The sequence below is a fragment of the Equus caballus genome, chromosome 28, assembly GCF_041296265.1.
Source record: "Equus caballus isolate H_3958 breed thoroughbred chromosome 28, TB-T2T, whole genome shotgun sequence".
Taxonomy (NCBI): Eukaryota; Metazoa; Chordata; class Mammalia; order Perissodactyla; family Equidae; genus Equus; species Equus caballus.
The window spans coordinates 14,137,829-14,158,316 of NC_091711.1; the positions used below are offsets into that span (position 1 = coordinate 14,137,829).

General features: G+C 35.1%; 1 protein-coding gene across 50 annotated transcripts in view; it reads right to left on the minus strand.

Moving 5' to 3' along the window:
- The window catches only part of PPFIA2 (PTPRF interacting protein alpha 2), a 451,986-nt gene that overhangs the window by 147,870 nt on the left and 283,628 nt on the right, over nucleotides 1-20,488 (minus strand). For 40 of the 50 annotated variants that reach the window (XM_070253915.1, XM_070253923.1, XM_070253918.1 and 37 more), the window contains one exon: nucleotides 17,903-17,977. The exons of the other annotated variants lie outside the window; for them this stretch is intronic. In XM_070253915.1, coding sequence (XP_070110016.1) covers nucleotides 17,903-17,977 — 75 coding nt within the window. The remainder of the gene's footprint in view (nucleotides 1-17,902; nucleotides 17,978-20,488) is intronic. 50 annotated transcript variants of the gene reach the window in all.

A 20,488-nucleotide genomic window follows, 5' to 3' on the forward strand; every position in this document is an offset into this window, starting at 1 on the left:
TTGTATTTTAATAAGGCAAACGTGCTATATTTCCAGCAACAAATATTTGAATCTTTTAAAATGTCACATTAAAATTAACCTTTCTGATCCAAGTATTAACCAGGCCTGGACCCTGCTTTGCTTCCGAGATCAGACAAGAGATCTGGTGTATTCAGGGGGTCAGGGCAAGGGAGGACTGGGGAGTTGTTCAAGGAGTACAAAGTTTCAGTATGCAAGATGAAAACGTTCTAGAGATCTGCTCTTCAACATGGTGCCTAGGGTTAACAATAAGGTATTGTGCACTTTAAAATACGTGCTAAGGACTGTTGAAATAACTTTCTAGGCCTATGGTGGAGCACTCCTGCCCGGGTGCCAACTGGAACTTTGCTAACTTTCATGTCCTTGTGAACGCCCGCTTGACCAGAATTGCAGTATCTCCAGTCAGCCAAGCCCCAAAGCCAAGCCAGGCCTGAGCCTTCTCACCCCAAGATTGACTATATGGCCCAAGTTGATCAGGTGTTTTTTATTTTTCTCTTCCTTGTTCTTTATTCTTTATCCTAGGAACACTTCTTGCCTTCTGTCTCATTTCATAGTTCCCAGATAGACTTCCCTTCATGAAGTGTTAAATAAAGTTGGTTTGTAGCATCTAAATTGTTTTCTTTAATCATTTTTTAAGAGAGGATAGATCTCAGGTTAAGTGTTATGACAAAAACAAAAGTAAAAATAAAAACAAAAACGAAGGAACACAGCACATTTTGGGAGGTGATATGTTTAGTACCTTGATTCTGTGGTGATGGCATCATGAGTATATGCATATGTCCAAACTCATCAAAATGTATACATTAAATATGTGCATTTTTTGGTGTATCAATTATACCTCAATAACACTTCAAAAATAGAAGTGGCCAAAAAGTATATGAAACAATAAAATTAATCTCTGTGAAGATGGACTGTATTCCCCTTTCAGCACCATAAAATTTGGCCTCCTCAGCCAGGCATGGCTAACACTGTAAGTATACACTTGAGTTTTCTGGGTTCTTTTTTTTTTTCCCCAATCACTGCAGAAGTGACAAAATTATAGGCTGTGTCCTGGAGCAATTCTTTTCAGCTCTGTTATGCTGAGGGAAAGAGTCTTAAGGGAAAGAAAAACATTTCAAAGTGCTTGAAAAGTACTTGAGAAAATGTAAAAAGCAGAAACAATATCCATTAGTCATTCTTGCATGTAAAAAAGCAAGCCAGGGAAATAAAAAGGATTTATTCATTTAGTTCCTTCCTTAGAAATAACAAAAGAAGCATACTAAACCCATTATTCTTAACAATTCATTTTAAAGCAATCCATTTGCTTGGGTTCTAATGGTAATAATCATGTGTTATATTCATTGGCACGTATTTCAATTTTATTTTAATGTGATTTTTAAATGTGTACACAATACAAAATGTCAGTATGGGAAGCGACCAGAAATTATATGGCCTTTATATTTTTATTTTTATGGATGAAGAAAATGCAGTTTACAGAGAATGAATGATAAACCTCTTCCTGTCCCCAACAAATTGCCACCTAGTCAGTCCCACTGTGGGACCCACACTCCACCTCCTGGATCTCAGTCCAATCATCTTTGAAAGAAGGATAATATCACTGCTAAAAAGAAAACAATGACCTCATCACCATCAATAACAATAATATCTACTGAAAGATAGTTTGTGCCAAGCACGTTTTAAGCTCTTTACAATATTAACTCATTCAAACCTCACAACCTTCTAAGTTCTATTATTAGAGTTGAGCTAATTGAGGCAAAGAGGATAAAGAAATTACCTAAAGTCACAGAGCCAGCAAATGCAGAACCACTTAGGGAGAAAGTAAATTCCCTGGGCAGGAATTACAGCTCCTGTCGGCAGGGTATTTGCTCCTTTCCTTTCTTGTCCTCAGACTTCTTTTCTTAGCCAGGGCAGGATATATCCACAGCACCCAATTAAAAGTATTCTATATAGAATGAAGGTTTTATACTCACCACTTTCCCCTCACTTGCCCACACTAACTTCTACCTACTCCTTACTCTCCACTTTTCATAGAGTATTTCGTATGTTTTTCTCCTTCTTATTTCTGGTATCATATTTATCTCACTGTTTTGTGATCTTCAGTTGTTGGAGTCTGTAGCCATGGGCCCTCCAGATCCAGTTCAACTGACCCCATCTTATCAACAGAGTAATTAAGAAATAGTCTTCCAGGGCTGGCCCCGTGGCAGAGTGGTTAAGTTCGCGCACTCCGCTGCAGGCGGCCCAGTGTTTCGTTGGTTCGAATCCTGGGCGCGGACATGGCACTGCTCATCAGACCACGCTGAGGCAGCGTCCCACATACCACAACTAGAAGGACCCACAACGAAGAATATACAACTATGTACCAGAGGGGCTTTGGGGAGAAAAAGGAAAAAAATAAAATCTTTAAAAAAAAAAAAAAAAAAAGAAATAGTCTTCCAGGAGGCTGCCCCGGGTCCGAGTGGTTAAGTTTGCATGTTCCGCTTCAGCGGCCCAGGGTTTCGCTGGTTCGGATCCTGGCGCGGACATGGCACTGCTCATCAAGTCATGTTGAGGCAGCGTCCCACATGCCACAGCTAGAAGGACCCACAACTAAAAAATATACAACTATGTACTGGGGGGATTTGGGGAGAAAAAGCAATTAAAAAAAAAAAAGAAGATTGGCAACAGTTGTTAGCTCAGGTGCCAACCTTACCAAAAAAAAAAAAGAAAGAAATAGTCTTCCAGGAGATTTGCAAAGTCACACAGCCAGAGCATGCACAGAAGAAGAAATCTTGACCTGAAATGACCGAAGAACCAAAGATCCTCCTCCCCATGGAACCAAAGGACCAGGACGTGACTGGAACTTCAAAGTCAGACTCTTATCAGAAGTGAGGCATGTGTCATTCAGGAAGACCTGGTGTTAAAATTCCTTCCCACCTCATCATAAATGTTTAGAACCTTACCATTAATGTTTGAAGCCCACCAATCAAAACCTGTCTGGCCAGCATTTCCCCATGCCAGTCTGTGCTCCCTAACCTCTTAAATTTTGCCCCCAATCCTGAAGTGGGGAGACAGATCTGAGGGCACACCCCCCCGTCTCCCTGCAGATTGATCTTGAAGAATAAAGCTGTTTTCTTTTCCTGAAAGCTGATGCTGTAATTAATGGTTTTTTTTTTTTTTTTTACGTGCATTGGGCAAGAGATCCCAATTTTGTGCAATAGTAGTTCTGTGTTCTACATTTATGTTATTTTTAGGCCAAGGCTCTTATTGGCAGTTCAAACTCACTTGCATCAAAATCACCTATGATGTTTCTTAAAAATGCAGACTCCATTTTAATGAATCTTGATTTTAGTAAACTTCAGAGTGACCATTACACACTCTTCCATGAGGACCAATGTGCATGGAGTCTTCCAGTGCAGCCCAGCCTGTGGCAGAGGGAGCCTCTGGGATGTGACCTCAGTGGCCGTCTGGGCAGGGGGAGCCACTCCAGCCTGCAGCCTGGCTGTTTCTGTCAGGCCTGCAAGCTAAAAATGGCTTATACATTTCTGAACCATTAAAAAAAATCTAAAGAAAAATAATACTTTGTGACACATGAATGTTAAAAGAAATTAAATTTCCGGTGACCCTAAATACATTTTTATTGGAACATGGTCAAGCTCATTTGTTTATATAATTGCCCGTGACCGCTTTCACTCTCCAATGGCGGAGTAGCAGTGACACAGGCCATCTTGTCACAGCCTGAGATATTTACTAGCTGGACCTTTACAGAAAAGTTTGCTGACCCGTGATGTGGTGGCTCAGGTTCATCTCTTTTTTTAAAAACTGCTCCACTGAACCCAGTGAAAGTCGGCACAACTCTATTTCCTGATTTTTAGACTTAGGCTGTTTATTCACTTTCACATATTGCTTCTAATGTCATTTAAATCAGTAGAAACAGGATCAATGATCCCTGAAAATGTGATTACTTGATGGAATAAATGTGTTTTTTCATATGTTCTTTGGTATAGTAACATCTAAGCAGGAATGTTTTACATGACATGGTGACATCGATTAATAATATTACAAAAGAAAGAACTGATTTGACACAAAAAATTTAGAAAATAAGTATGGGTTATATTTGCAATACTCTCTATCCATAGCTCTGTGTAATTTATTTCATAGAGTTTATCTGCTCCCTAAAATTATTTTTAAATTTATATGTTTCCAATATACACTCTTTGAGGGCAGGGGTTACTTCTGGCTTGGTTACTGTTATGTGTCTTCAAGGCCCCAAGCTGTGCTTGGTACCTGTGCAATAGATAGGATAGAGCGCGATTAAGGGCATGAACTATGAAGTAGATTTCCGGTTCTACCACTTTCTGTCGATATGAACATTAACAAATTATTTACCTCCTCTGTGCTTCAATTTCCTTTTCTGTAAATGATGATGTTTGTAATAACAGCCCTAAAGGTTACTAATGTGAAGAAAAAATGAGTCAAAATGTAGAAAACACTTAGAAGAGGGCCTCTCGTGCTGTAGGTACTATATAAGTATTAGTTACTATTGTAGCTGTTTTAATAAATGTTTGTTGAATGAATGCTGTTTCTGCTAAATATAAAGTCTTAAATTATTATCCTTGCATACAGTTTTTCTTTTTGAGGAAGATTAGCCCTGAGCTAACATATGCTGCCAATCCTCCTCTTTTTGCTGAGGAAGACTGGCCCTGAGCTGCTTTATACATGGGATGCCTGCCACAGCATGGCTTGCCAAGCGGTGATATGTCCACACCCGGGATCCAAACCAGCAAACCCCGGGCCGCCGAAGTAGAACATGCAAACTTAACTGCTGCGCCTCCTGGCCGGCTCCTTGCATACATTTTTGATTAGTCATTTTTCATGGTCTTCAATTTTTATTATTTTGATTTTGTTACTTTTCATTTCTATTTAATTTACTGCTGGTGCGGGAAAGCTAGTGATATTTGTAAATATATTTTTATATGACTTTAGTAAATTCACTGTTGAATTCCAAGCATTCTTTATATTCCATGTGTTCTAGATGCTATATGTTGCACATTAATATCCATTCTCCCACTCTTTAGCAATAGAACTCCTGCATTTGGCCACCCAAATAGAGATTGCACTTGCTGCTCTCTTTTACAGTTTAGAGTGACTGTGAGACCAAGTTTTGTTCAAAGAGATGTGAGCAAAAATCATTCATGATACTTCCTTATCATGATTCTAAAAATTATCCTTATATGCTTCTTGATCCTCTTCCATATCCTGCTGGCTAGAAGTGGTGACAACTGTGGCAGGCGCTTCAATCCAAAGATAGAAGTCATTGTGTGTATGTGTTGAGCCAATAAAAAGTGTGATTAAACTCTATCAGTAAGAAAGGATAAAAGCAAATTATGCAAAGGAATTTTATGATTTGGAGCCAGCTATATATTTTAGAAGTACTATATTGAATTGATGTACTTGCACAGATAAAATTGCTTTGGTTGTTACAGGAAGTGTGTCCAAAATTATGCAGGCTCCTTGTGATGAGCGTAATTCTGATATTAAGTGAATGAGCTACCTTAAATTTCAAGGGGGTACGGACCTCAGCAGTAAATTCAATAATCATTAGGGTTTCCTGCCATTGTGGTCAGAAGTGTGCAAAGATAGTTGAACGCCTTGGTTTGAGGACCATGTTGGACTGGAGTCTTTGCTATGAGGTGGTCATGATGGACAGATGGAGCTTAATATTCTAGCGCAAATACCCAGTAAGGCAAGGCAACTCACGGTTGGATGTCAGCTCAGTCATGCATGAAACGTAAATCAGAGTCCATATTAATTTAGTTACTTGTTTTATCTGTCTGTCAATATAATGAAGCTATGAACCTTGAAATAACCCATAGAAATATAACAAATGTGAAGATGTGATGATGAATTTAAGTAATTGGTAGAAGGTAAACTTGATTTACAGATACAGTTTTCATACATAAAGAAATTTTGTTGTTAAGAGAAAGGTCAGACAGCCTAGTGGCTACTTTTTCTTTTGAGAATAATTTTAGGAATATTCTTGGGTATGAAATCCTACAAAACTATTGTGACATATTCTTAAATATAGGACTGCAACTACAAAAGATTTATAATCAAAGCATAAAATAAGCATAATTTTGAGCAGTGAGTGACAAGTTGAGGTATTAAAGAACAATAAAAATTAACAATATTTTGGATATATATTCAGATACTGTGAGTCGGAGACTAGCATGGTATTTTCTCATGTATTTAATAATCATGTTAACTCAATTCACTTTTTTATAGTATATTCTAGATTATTTATTTCTATTGAGGTAACATTGGTTTATAACATTATAAAAATTTCAGGTGCACATCATTATATTCCAATTTCTGGTGATGGATTATGATTAGACTTTGGGTGGTGAACATGATCTAGTGGCCACTGGCAAACACTCATGTCTGGAGTCCGATATCCTGGCTTTGCATTCCTTCCGACTAGTGATAACACGCAAAACAATTCACTGAGTTCCTCCAGGCCTCAGTTTCCTCATTTGCAAAATGCTAGTAGTAATAGTTACACTTTTCTCTAGTTAATTGTGATGATTAACTGAAAAGTATGTGTGTGCATTTGGGGGGGGTATATAGCGCTTAGCATAGTGCCAGGTACACAATAATCTCCCCCCAAATTGTAGGCGCTATTATTTTTACCTACTGCCTAAATAAGTGAATGGCAAAATCATTTATGAAATGCATGCAGTGCTACAGAATCATCCTATGAACAAATAAGGTATTTGTTTATCCAATAACAGGAGATGTAGTCCCGTGTATAAAATAAGGTACTGTTATCTTGTTTATCAGCAAGTTTAAATTGTCAACAGAAAAGACTTTTCTTCTACTCAACTAATAACTAGCTGATATTGTCCTTTTGAGACTAGTAATAGCAATGCAACTTTAGTACAAGTTTACAATGTGCTTCCATGTATACTATCTCATCCAAATATCATGACTTCTTTGAAAGATAGGCCAGTCCAAAATTTATTAGTTTTCATCTCAAAGATGAGAAAATTCAGGTTCGGAGAGGTTAAATAAATTGCCAGGGATTACGGAATTGATATATGATATATATAGGACTCAAACTGGAATCTTTTGACTTAAAAAAAATGTCTTTTTGTTTTACTTTATACCTTTTTACTCAATAAATTTCAGTATTCCACTTAAATTTTTTAGAAGATAAGTTATCTTTCTTAAATTGTTAGCTTTAAAATTCATAAGACCAGACGAGTAATACACAGGTAAAATGAAATGGGTCAATTTATAATGCTTATGATCAAAGTGTTAATATCAATAATGATCTTGTTATTAATAGAGAGAGAAAAAAAGCAGTTCATAATCTCTACTTGCAAAGATAAAATAACCATTTCTTCTATTACAAGAAAAACAAATTCTTTGCTTTCATCAAAGAAAAGATTCTAATCAAAACAGGAAAGAGAGTCTGAAAAGATTTGCAAACAGACTTCAAATATCTCATATACAACAAAAGATAATTTTCACTATATTTTAAATAATTGTTCCATACAGGTCTTGGAAACAGCAAAAGTAGTGGAAGTAGCAAATGGCAATTTCTTCGGCTCTCTTTCCTTTGTTGGGTTTTAACAAACGCTCTTGTAAGACATCTTGATTTCCTTTTATTTGGGAAAGAGTCTTTGTATTGGAACAGTGCTATTACCAACAGCAAAGAAGATATTTTCTATTAATGATAATAACTTGGGTAATTTACAGTTCCTACACTTATCTTTACAACGCAGGATCATCATAAAGGATATCCAAGAGACATAATAAGAAATTGTAGGCCTTCAAGAATAGCTACCAGTTTGACAACACTGAAACTTGGAGTTTATCAATATAAGGCAAAAAAGGACTTTGTTCAACTATCATTAAACTCTTCCATGAAATAAAATCAATTAGGAACTATACAATTTTCTAACCAAAAATTATAAACTTCCAACAGGAAGAATAGGTTTCCAATAAGTGACTCTATCGGAAAGTCACAACAGTTCGCAGGCAGGCTGAAAACATCACTTGAGACAGTTTTACATAGTCTTCAAGGAATCTAAGTTTGGAGCTGCAAGGATGTCATTACCTTATGCAGACACTGTTGTCATTAAACAAATACTATTCTCTGGCAAGTTTGGCCACGGTGACTTTCATCAAATGCTAATAGAACAAAAAACCTGTATTTGACTTTCTATTAGAGTGTTAATTCAAAGTTGGTCAGGGAATTCACTAATGATGAAAATAGTTTCACACATTTACTAATGATGAAAATAAGCTAATTAGCTGAACTAGAATATGTGGTATACAGAAACATACAGGAAATTGGAAAGTTGTAAGATTAACTGTTTTTATAAAGGCAAGGATAGACACAAAAAATTAAATCTGCTTTTATCTCATAAAACTGGAAAGGAAATTGAATGAAAAGAACCAAGAAATGAGTAATTGGCAAAGGGTCTACCAAGATAAATAATTATCAGTTTTAGGATTCTGAAATAATTTAACTCAAGTACTTTTGCAATGGTCTCTTTTTGTACATCTGGAGCTTTCCAATCACTGAAATGGCAGTTTTAATTTGAAGAGAAAAATGAGTTGGTCATTTCATTAACTCTCCAAATAAGTGATCCTGTAACTTCAGATATATATTGCTATTAATTCCCCAGAGAAAATTCCTTTAATAGGTACTACTTCAACAACTCTCCCACTTTCCACGTGTTTTTCTGGATCATTTTCAGCTATGAGATTTGTTTCAAATTATTTAAATATAGCTGAGTTGCTCATGATTTCAGAAGCTTCCTGACTTTTGGCCCTGTCAAGTTTTTGGAGAAACATTTCACCTATGGATTTATTTGAAGTGGCCAAAGTGATCTGAGACAACTTTAATTTCATGTTTGTATCTCTTCCTTTCAAATTAGGATGACTAACATAACTTCATAGATTTAGACAAGGAAATACTGTGGAAGAATCCATGTTGTTTCAGTTGGGAAGTGCTGTGGAAACTGGCCTTATTTAATTTGCTGGGGTAACTTAATGACAACCTCCTTTGGGTCTACCACGTCACACTAAAATTTCCTTGCTTAGCCTTATTGGTTCCTTTCCATATTCTACATTGTCTTGTTCTCAATCTCCTTAAACTCATAAAAGGTAACTTCTTTCCCACCTCCCTTATCAGATGACCCGTTTCCTTGGGAAGAATCTCTCTGATAAAATTTCTGTCTTTTTCCTTCTCCAAATAAAAATCTTCATTCATCTCGACATTACACTCTGTTCTCCTTCTACTACTTGTGATTGACCTTGAAACCATGCTTATCCTCTACTGTGTTGTCCATCGATAATCCCTTTTCCTTTGTTTCTTCCTTCTTTCTTTCCATTGGCTGTTAGCATTTTCAATGAACTATCTCTGAATACTGCCTACTTATTCAGCTTTTACCCTCCCTTCTCCTTTTTGCCAAATTTCTCGAGTATTACTCACCCTCTCCCATTTTTAAACTTCTAATTGACTCATAAATTCTTGTCATTACAGCTATTCTCCTTCCATTATAATTTATTGAAACTGTCTTTGCAAACATTTCCAGCGACTTTCTTTTTTTTTGCTTTTTGAGGAAGATTAGCACTGAGCTAACTACTGCCAGTCTTCCTCTTTTTGCTGAGGAAGCCTGGCCCTGAACTAACATCTGTGCCCATCTTCCTCTACCTTATATGTGGGATGCCTACCACAGCATTGCGTGCCAAATAGTGCCATGTGCACACCCGGGATCTGAACTGGCGAACCGCAGTCTGCTAAGTGGAACATGAGAACTTAACCACTGAACCACCAGGCCGGCCCTCCAGTGACTTTCTAATTTTAAATCTAATCACCTCTTATTAGATATAATCCTACAGGCATTCAAGAAACATGTGACACTGTCAATCACCTCCAATCCTTACACTTAAAACTCTCTTTCTCTTTATCTCTATCTCTGTTTTGCTTCAATACTCTTGACTCATTTGAGTCTCACATCTCTGATTGCTCTTTTTCAGCCTTTTATTTGCTTCTGGGTAGATTCCACCTTTGCCTGTATCTATGCACGTTTTCCAGGTGTCCATTAATTTCCATGAATTCAACAGAGTACTGGTTATTAACCCAACTTAAAGGACTGTTGTGATGATTAAATAGTGTAATGCATTTAAAGTGATGGCCAAGGTCCGTGGTCTTATAAACCTCCAAAATGTCAATTTCCTGCTTCTCATGCCTCTCACCACCATGATCCAATATTCTTAAGAATATGAAAGATAAATGATTTGCCTCTGAAAGTTCTTTAATTTTTCCTGAGGAAATTAGACTTCAGGGATAAGGCTGGTTGTAGATGACGTAAAGGAAATGCTAATTTCCTTAAGAAAATTCTAATTTAAAGTTGGTAAATTCAGTGGTTAGAGTAAACAAACATAGAATGAAAGCAATATACAAAATATAGTTCAGCCTACAACTAGACATGCCAATTCTTTTTATGTATAACACAATCATGTAGAAAAGCTTTTAAAATAAGCGCACCTGTGTGTTCAATGAAAATTAGTCTGTCAATTGAATTTTTACTCCAGCTTCTGAATAATCCATTTTGTCTGGTTTAATTAAATAATTAAAAAAGTATGTGGGCTTCTGCTAAAGGAGAACACATTGTTAAGGTGTAATCTATTTATTCCGCTTTGCACTTCCCTTTATTGTACATTTTTTTTGTTGTTTTCCAATTTTAGGCAGTAACAAAAATACTCTGCAAGAAATAAAGACGTTATTATATTTTCCATGTCTAAAGAATCAGGACTCACTTTTTCAGGACAATGGCCTGGAAAATGCATTCAGCATTAACAATACAATCTGCCTCTGGGGGGCTGTTCAAGGAGACAGAAAATGACAGCAAATTTTCATCACGTGTATATATTTATTTACAAGGTTGTTTTGATTCTTTCATTTATATCTATATTTTCCATTACTAAAAGACCATAAGAAAGGCGAGACTCTACAGAGTTCAATATTTTCTGACATTAGCCCCTTGTTTTTTTCCAAAATTTCATAATGATTTTTACAAATCTCAACTATACACACGGTCCCCTTGACTATCATAGACGCTTTTTACCTTTAACTTTTGGAGGTGCCACTGGCTTGCAAAATTGAAAATCTGATCATCTCCTTCCCTCCTAAAAGTCTCTTGTTGGCTCACTGTTGACTACAGGATGAAGCCTGAGCTGCAGCCATCCCTAACTCAGATTTGCCTGCCTCTACAGCCTCAAGCCTATCTCCGCACCTGCCTGCTACCCTTTTCTTCCTCCAAATCTATTTGATAAACTCTTTGCAGTCACCCTCCAAATTCTAGGTACACTTTGTTTTCCTTTAGGAAGATTTGAAAATATTTTTTCAGCTTTATTTAGATGTAATTGACAAATAACATTGTGTAAGTATAAGGTACAAAATGTGAACATTTGATATATATACAGAGAGAGAAATGATTACCACAATAAAATTAGATAATACGTCCATTAACTCACATCGTTACCATTTTTCTGAGTGCCTGGTGAAGACACATTTAAGATCTACTCTCAGAAAATTTCAAATATACAATATTGTTAACCATAGTTACCATATTGTACATTACATTCCCTAATCTTACTCATTTTATAACCGAAAGTTTGTATTCTTTGACCAATATCTCCCCATTCCCCCCACTTCCCCAGCCCCTGGCAACCACTAATCTACCCTGTTTCTGTGAGTTCAACATTTTTAGATTCTACATAAAAATGAGATCCTATAGCGTTTGTCTTTCTCTGAGTTATTTCACTTACTTAACACCCTCAAATTTCACCCATGTTGTTGCAAATGGCAAGATTTCTCTAGGAAAATTTTTGTATACCATCTGCTTTTCCTCATTCATGCCCATAGAATTAACTACTCTCTTTCGTGGTACTACTAATCCTTGTACTTACTTTCATTTTCACTTTAGTCATATCGTGTTATCTACTTTTTTATTGTGATAAAATATACATAACATAAATTTTACCATTTTAACCATTTTTAAGTGTACAGTTCAGTAGCAGTAAGTACATTCACATTATTATGCAACCATCACCACCACTCATCTTCAGAATTTTTTCATTTTCCCAAAGTGAAACTCCACACCCATTAAATAATAGCTCCTCACTACAATTACTTTTTACCATGCTCGCTCCCATAATAAACTTGAGAGAAGAACCATTGCTTTACTAATATCTGAGTTTTAGTTATATATTTATACCCGGTACTTAACACAATGCCTGGCAAATAGAAGATGCCCAATAAATGTTTGCTGAATTGATGTGTCATGATCACAATCACATATCGATCATTATGTCAGTCAGCACTGGCAGATTCTGTCAACCTTCCAGCTCTACTCCATCCTATCCCCACACTTTACAAAAAGAAAAGAAAAACATACTTCAGTAGTTTGTACTTTACCAAAAAAGCCAAAAAACCCAAAAATTACAAAAAACAAACAAAGTCCAAAACCAAAACAAAACTATACCTTCAGTGCTTTCTCATTTCATACAGTATGAATTCCAAATTTTGAACGCGGCATTCAGGGTCCTCTAGAATCCGAGTCCCATCAACCTCTCCACCCTCCTCTTCTACTCTTTTCACACCTTGATTCTTACCAATATAATATCATCCATTATTCTTGAAACAGGCAATTTCAGATTTTATTAATCATAGTCTGCTCAGCTTAAAATGTTTTTCCACAGTTTTGAAGCCAAATCGTAGTGTTCCTTCAAGGGTGAAGCCTTCTCTGATCCTTTGGTTCAAAATAAATACTCTTCTCCTCACTGCTTGTTTGTACTTTGTTTGGGCCTCTATTTTGCATTTATTTCGTTTTGCACTAAATTACATCTTACTTATAGTTTATATATGTCTCCGTTACTAGAGGGGAAAATTACATGAAAATTTGAGTAATGTTTCTTTTATCATTTTATTTTTCCTATTCCTCCCTGTCAGAGACTCATAGAACTTTCTGCACATGGCAGTTGCTCAATAGTCATATTCTGAAAGAACAAACATCTTGATCATTTAATGCCTGAGATCAATGTATTGCTCTTCTTGAACATGCCTAAGACTGTTCAAACTATCTATTAAGGGACTAATCAAGGAACAATGTGAACATACTGGTGAGAACAAACTCTATACAATGCAATTTGACAAATACATATTGATTGCAAGGCTCATGTCACTGTACTGAGTGAAATAAACACAAGTAAGCAAGACACAGTCCACTTTTTCAGGGAGCTAACAGCTTAGATTTAGACAGGTATAGAACTAACTCTCGTACTTGTTGAACAGTCATAATAAATGCTGAAGCAATGAGCTCTAGCAACGTAAACTAAGGAGCAATGACTGTAGGCAAGAAATCATAAAAGATTTCATTAAAAAGGTAATGTCTGAACTTGAATTTAAATGAGGAAGTATGATTTCAATGGGTGAATTGGGGTTGTGGAGGCATTCCAAGAGAGACATTAGCATAAGTAAGATTTAGAGTCAGGCAAAATGTTGGCTGCTTTCAAAACAATGAGTAATCTAATTTAACAAGACATTACAACGATTCAGGGCAGTAGGGGTAGCGGGAGCTAAAGGTGGATTTTTAGGTTAGGGCCATTAAAGAAATTCTTGATGGTATATTACAGGTCTAGTAATATACATCATTATGTTATTAACATATAGAAATACATATTGTATTATGTGATTAATATATTAATATGGTATATATTACATTGAAATACATATTACATATGAGAAAATATTAGGAAAAATAATCAATATGTTGGAACTCTGCTTAGCCTGTTTATCCTTGAAGAATTATATAGCAGAAAGAGATAGGAGACAAGAATAGATAAAAACCTATTATAATATTCTAGGTGAGAATTAATGAAGATCTGAACTATGGTGGTTTTAACATATCCGGAAAAAGATGAGGGTAAATGGATGTGGGGTAGATTGTGGACACAGTTAAATATATGGATTAGAACAACCTGAATGCAGAGAGTTAAGACAAATTCAAAGATAACCATATTTTCAAGTAGCAGAGAATAGTGATACATTAGGAGAAACAACCTGTCTGGGCTCATCTGTAAAATAACAGTAGTACTTGACTTCCAGTATTCTGTTGATACATATGTATTTAGCATAGTGCCTACAGATCTAAAGCACTCAGTAAATATTAGTTATTGTTATTAAGAGTTCAATAGAATTATCTATAATGGATAGTTATCTGACTGAAATATCTTTATTATTTTATTTGTTTATCATGAAAATTTACTAAAAATTCAAACACTAAAGAAATATATAGTACATATACTTGCAAACACCAGAGACAACTAATAATAACAGCCTGGTATTTATATCTAAAACTTTTTTTCTAGTCCCATAATCATATATTACTATTACCTGTATTTGTACAAAATTGGGGTCATTCTATGCAACTTCTTCCTTTTCATATAGTAGAATGTTTTGCAGCTTTTTCCGGAACAGCATATATAGTTATCTCATCTTCTTTTTAATAGACTACTTATTTCATCGCATTAAACTGCCATAGAGAATCTAGGGAGACACTCGGAAAAACCCGGTGGATATCCAGGCCCACCAGCACAGATGGTGCCTTCGTGTAAATTAGAAAAATTGCCCACTATAGGTGGTTACAGTTCCTCTCGTGCATATTTTGATTAGCAGACTCTGAGCTGGATTTTACCCCTCTTTGCCCACCCACCTGCCACTGGACACCTGTGGCAGAGAACAATCTATACAACCATTAGCAAAGCCCTGTGGAGATGCCAAACCAACTTTAAAACTTTTTTGTGGAGCTCAGAAAAGAGCATGAACTTTGAGCTATGGATTTTGGTTTCTTTTCCACAGAAGGAATGGTCGAAGCCTTGGATGGATAAGAAATTAATGAGGCCTCCATGGGAGAGATTATGTAAAGAAAAGATGTCAAAGGATGATAACTCCAAAATCATCAGTGAGAATGGGACAAAGAGAGAGAGAAAGAGACAGAAACAGAGAGACAGAAAGAAAATAATGATGTATAGATGATAGAATAAATTCTATTAAAATAATACAATGATGATAGAATAAACTCTACTGTATCATCTTTTCAGACTCCTCATGTGTATATATGCATAAATATCTCAAGGTATTATTACTGGCAGTTTGAACCCCTGCTGTCTGATTATGCCTTTCTGAATTTAGGAACTAAAATAATTCAAAAAAATATTGGATAAAATCCTTGCTATCTGAACTGTCATTCTCACAAGCAGAAACTCTGGAATCAAACAAGCTTACTATACGAACTCAGGAACCAAATGGATTTGAACTATAAGAAACAATTGTAAATACATTTTAATTTTAAGTCAAAATCTGAAGCATCAAGCGAAATTTTCCCCAACCCCTTCCTCATTTAGTCATATGTAAGACTTTTGTTCTAATGCTTCATTGTTTTTGTCTATCTTACAAATTTTTGTTTAGCTCTTAAGAATGTGCTCTTAAATTGTTTTGTTTTGTTTCTTCTCTAAATATTTGCTGTTATTTTCTGAAATATTTTCTTGAATTATGTCCTCTAAGATCCACACTTGATCTAGTTCCCCTTTCTAAAGCTGCCAATAGTATAAATTTTTCTAAACTTATTTTATCAGCTTTCTAAATGCATCTTGATATCATCAATACATGATGACTGACTTAAAGAGATTTCTTTTAATAATTGTTGTTACTACAAAGAATTGAGAACTCACAGTGTAGGTGTGTTCTGATTTTTTTTTTTACTATTCATTATGAAATTTCAATGAAGTAAAAGTTGACTTTTCCTATGTATTCTATAAAAACTCACTTATCATTTATAAACAACTTATTACTAGAAAACTAAAGTAACTTTTATTTTTTATATTTTTGCTGGATCTGTGACTTTCTGAATAGGATTCAGGTTAAGCCACATGGAAATTAATTACAATCGAAAACAAAATCTATTGAAGTTAATAATGAGCACACAATTATTTTCTTTGTACTTATACAAATGACTTAAAACAAAACAAAAACATTGAGACAGGCTGCAGTAGCTGGAAAGTAGTGTTAATGATTTAAAACTTCTTTAATCTATGTACAAGCAATCAAATGTACTACACTACCTACCAGAGACTACAATAATATTTGAGGGCTAAAATCATATTAAAGACAACAGTCAAAAATCTTTCCTCCAATTTTATTCTCTCAAGTATTGTTCTCCTATTTTATATATAATTGAACCATTCAGTTATCATTTCTGGGGCAAATTTTCACAGCCTCACTTGAACTTATGGAACATTTTTATTTTAGTGTAAGTACTTTGGCCAAGTGGTCTCACCACTCTTTCATTTAAGAGAAGTGGAAACTGACATATTAAGCAAGCCTTTTATATTAGTAGTGACCAAACCTTCTCTTTGTTTACCGTTATCAATAAAATATTTTGAGGGACGCACCCAAAATAAACATATAATTAAACATATATAAAAATTAAAATTAATAACGCTAAAATACAAAATGAATAAACACTTAATATTTTCTTCCTGAACCTTCTAGGAATAATTACACTCACTTTATAGATACTTTATCTATTCTCTCTCATAAATGGACTAAGTTCTTCTTGTCATTACCCATTACCTCAGGGATTCTTTTCTTTTATGATGACTGAGATATGCCAATTTCTTATTTCCTTTTTTTTTTTAAACCATCCAGTTTACTAAGCTGATCTGGTCACCAAAAAGCTCTCTCTGTTTTTGTAAACTGTGATGCCACCATTTATGCTTTTAGCATCGCTAGCCTTTAATTCACATGGAACTCATTCTTCCAATAATTAAAAGGCCATTGTGTCACAAGTTTAAATTGTTAAACCTAGAACAAACAAAAGCACGTATAAGCTCATTAAATTGGCCTAGTTTATTTGAAAGAACAAGGGAGATTGTACAGGACAAGGTTTTTAGCATCGTTTGAAAATGTGTATTGGTTTGTGTGTATAATGTGTGTAAATATTATTTTGTTAAGAATCCCTAATAAAATTTAAAATTAATGACATTAGCTTCCCACTTCTTTAATTATTTAAAAGTAGATTTTGCTGAATTGTTTTAGTATGTCCACTACTAGTCATACCAATATTTACATTATGGGAGTAAATATCTGGAAAAAAAGGTAATGATGTAAATAAACGTCAGAGAGAGATGGGGCTATTTTAGTGGGCTATGCAGATTTTGTTTTATATATATATAACTATATATATGTATATATCTTGTCTAATGACCCAAGCTCATTTGTGCAGCAATAACCAAAAGAAGTAAAATCTTCAACTCTTTAAATCTCAGACATAATTATAGAATACTTTCTTAGAGTCACGAAAGAGAACAAAAGAAGTGGATTCAACAATGCCACTAAACATGAGCACAATGCTTTTAGAAGACAAGAATAATAAAGACCTGAGGGGAAATATATTTATCCCTCCAAGGAGTTAACTTCATTTGCAACATTTTCTAAGTTGAACAGATATTTGCCATGTTTTCCAATTTTGGAGCTGTGTTTTACTTCCTGGGAAGACTGGCATTCTGATTGCAGTCTCTCTAAATCCCATCTCACTAGCTCATATGCCACTAGCTCTTGATAATTTTCCTTTAGTCTCCTAGTGACAGATCTGCAGCACTAGGAATCAGAAAATACCACTCTGGTAACTCGTTTCAATAGGCCTTGTTCAGTGGCATATACAGAATGTAATTTATTTTTTGTGACAGTTTTAATAAAAGTGCTGTGAAACACAAGGGCTGTAATGTTAGCAATATTGCACCTCAAAAGAGGAGAAAGTTGGTGTGTTACCTCCTGATTAGCAGCAGCTAGTTCTTCTTCCAGTGCAGAGACTCTTTCTAAAGAAACCCTCAGTCGCTCCCTTACCTAGAAGAAAAACCAAAATATGTGCAGTAATGTACATCCCATACATATTAAACTGTGCTGAATCCATTAGCATTATCAGAAACAGTCACATTTGGCAAATTATTAAAGTATTTATAGCCCTAAATGCTCATGAATACTATGAATACGTTGTCACCTCATAGTACCACTGGATCAAGGCACTTCCTTGTAAGCAAATCCTTCTAGTGTTTCAACGATAGAATTTCCAACGGGGTTGGAGATTGACCCATCTCATTGTGAATTATGCGTCACAGTAAGTGGAGGCAAAGTTCAAAAGTATATTATGAATTCATCTGAAAAACAGTCACTAATTAGCCGTTGATGTAGGCAAGAAACTTTCTCTCTACTTCTTTAAAACAACAACTGAGTCTTCATGTGGCATTTACTACCTAACTTCAAAAATGATTTGTCTAAAAGCAAAGGATTCCTAGAATCTGAAAAATGTTGTCCATTGCTCATATGTTTTGTATTAATTAGAGGTCCACATTGTTATTGAGGAATTGGAAAGTACTTAATTACTCTGGGAATTCCTAACTAGCTTCCAGATACGGAAGGTTAAGCCAGCCTATATTGTAGAGCCAAAGACTCTGCATATTTAGTTTGAAAATAATTATGATTTACAAATGTTTCAGACATAAATGAAACTCAAAGAAGTATTTCTTTAATTTTTGCTTTCTTAAAACTTGTAAAATTGTTTTGGTTATTATATGTTCAGATCTCTAGGTATGCCCTGTATTACGTTTAGCAAAAGAGATAAATATGTTTATCATGTAAAAAATATTACATCTACAAAAAAATTCAGAGAAAGAAATTTGACTGAATTAACATGAATGACTCCAAAGCCTTAATTTTTCATAAGAAAAAAATCAACAAACTTTACAACTTCAAGTTAAGATGCAATTCATGGTGAGTTTTTGATTATTTATGAATTAACATAGATATTTTCCATGGAAATGTCACAGTATTTGTTATGTGTATATGCATTTTAATATACCATTACATTTTTATAAACTTTAATTCTATTAATTTATTGATATGTTTTAAAGAACGTTATTTTTCTTTTCTTTAGTAAGATTTTATGTTGGAATATAGGTTAAATATATGAAAACATACATAATTTTATTTTATTTTTTAAATTTTTTTGAGGAAGATTAGCCCTGAGCTAATATCTGCTGCCAATCCTCCTCTTTTTGCTGAGGAAGACTGGCCCTGAGCTAACATCCGTGCCCATCTTCCTCCACTTTATATGTAGGATGCCTACCACAACATGGCTTGCTAAGCGGTGCCATGTCCGCACCCAGGATCCGAACTGGCGAATCCCCGGCCACGGAAGCGTAAGGTGTGCAACTTGACCACTGCGCCACCAGGCCGGCCCATGAAAACATACATAATTTTAAAGTTAGAGTTATGACATTGTTTTCCAACTAGCAAACAAACAAAAAAATCACACTAATGTCCTATTAGAGTAGAATCTAATTAGGAATTTTTAAAAATCTCAATCATATTTTCATGTTATATAATGATAATTGATATATGTTGGAGCGACTGGGTACACCTAACTCCTGAAATATGTTGAACGAGAAAGAATAAGTACAAAGTGGAGCTTCGTATCAATCATATTTAGTTATGCTGAAATTCTCTGAAAATTAGTAATACATACCTAAGTGGACATTTGATATTAAAGACAATTACACAGGATCTTTCGTGATATTTAGGTATGCCAGCTGAACCGCCAGGTACCAGTACTGTTAGACAAATATCCAGTTGTTCATAAAAAGCGCATAAAGCTAATGCTGATTAATAACTGAGCCAGAGTTACTCAGAAGGAAATCTTTGATGATTTGACTTGGGGAAGACGTTTTTATGAACGGCTTGGATAGATGCAAAAGAGGCAAACATCCGGAAAGCATGGCAATGAGGACTGCTCACATGAGGAGTGCAGGTACCAACAAAGATCTCCGAAAGCGTGCTCAACATTTAACAGGGATGATTGAAAGGTTTTATGCCTGCTTCCTAAAATACCAACCATAAAATACAGCTGTTCTGAAAAACGTCCAGGAATCCTGGTTGATGAGAACAGCATTATGAAATGGTCCAAATATAAGTCAATGACTTCACTGTCCAAACACTGATCAGATCACATCTAGAGCTCTGTGAAGAGGCTAAGGTACCATATTGTAAAAAACATACTGATACACTAGAACGTTTCTAAAAGTGTCACTCAAGTCAAATAAGGAATGGCTGAAACCAGGCTATCTTGTATGTTAAAATATCTTCCTAACTTTCTTTGCTAAACTGAAAATCATAGAAATTGTTCCAAACTGTTCTCTATCTTCCATAAGTCAAGCAATTGTATTCTCATTACATTGAGACTTCAAGGAGTAAAAGTCATCAAGCTTATGAAACAATATGAAAATAGAATCACCCCTCAATAAATTTAGAATAGCATTTACAATTTGAGATTACCCACAAAGTAATGAATCTAAAGCTGTC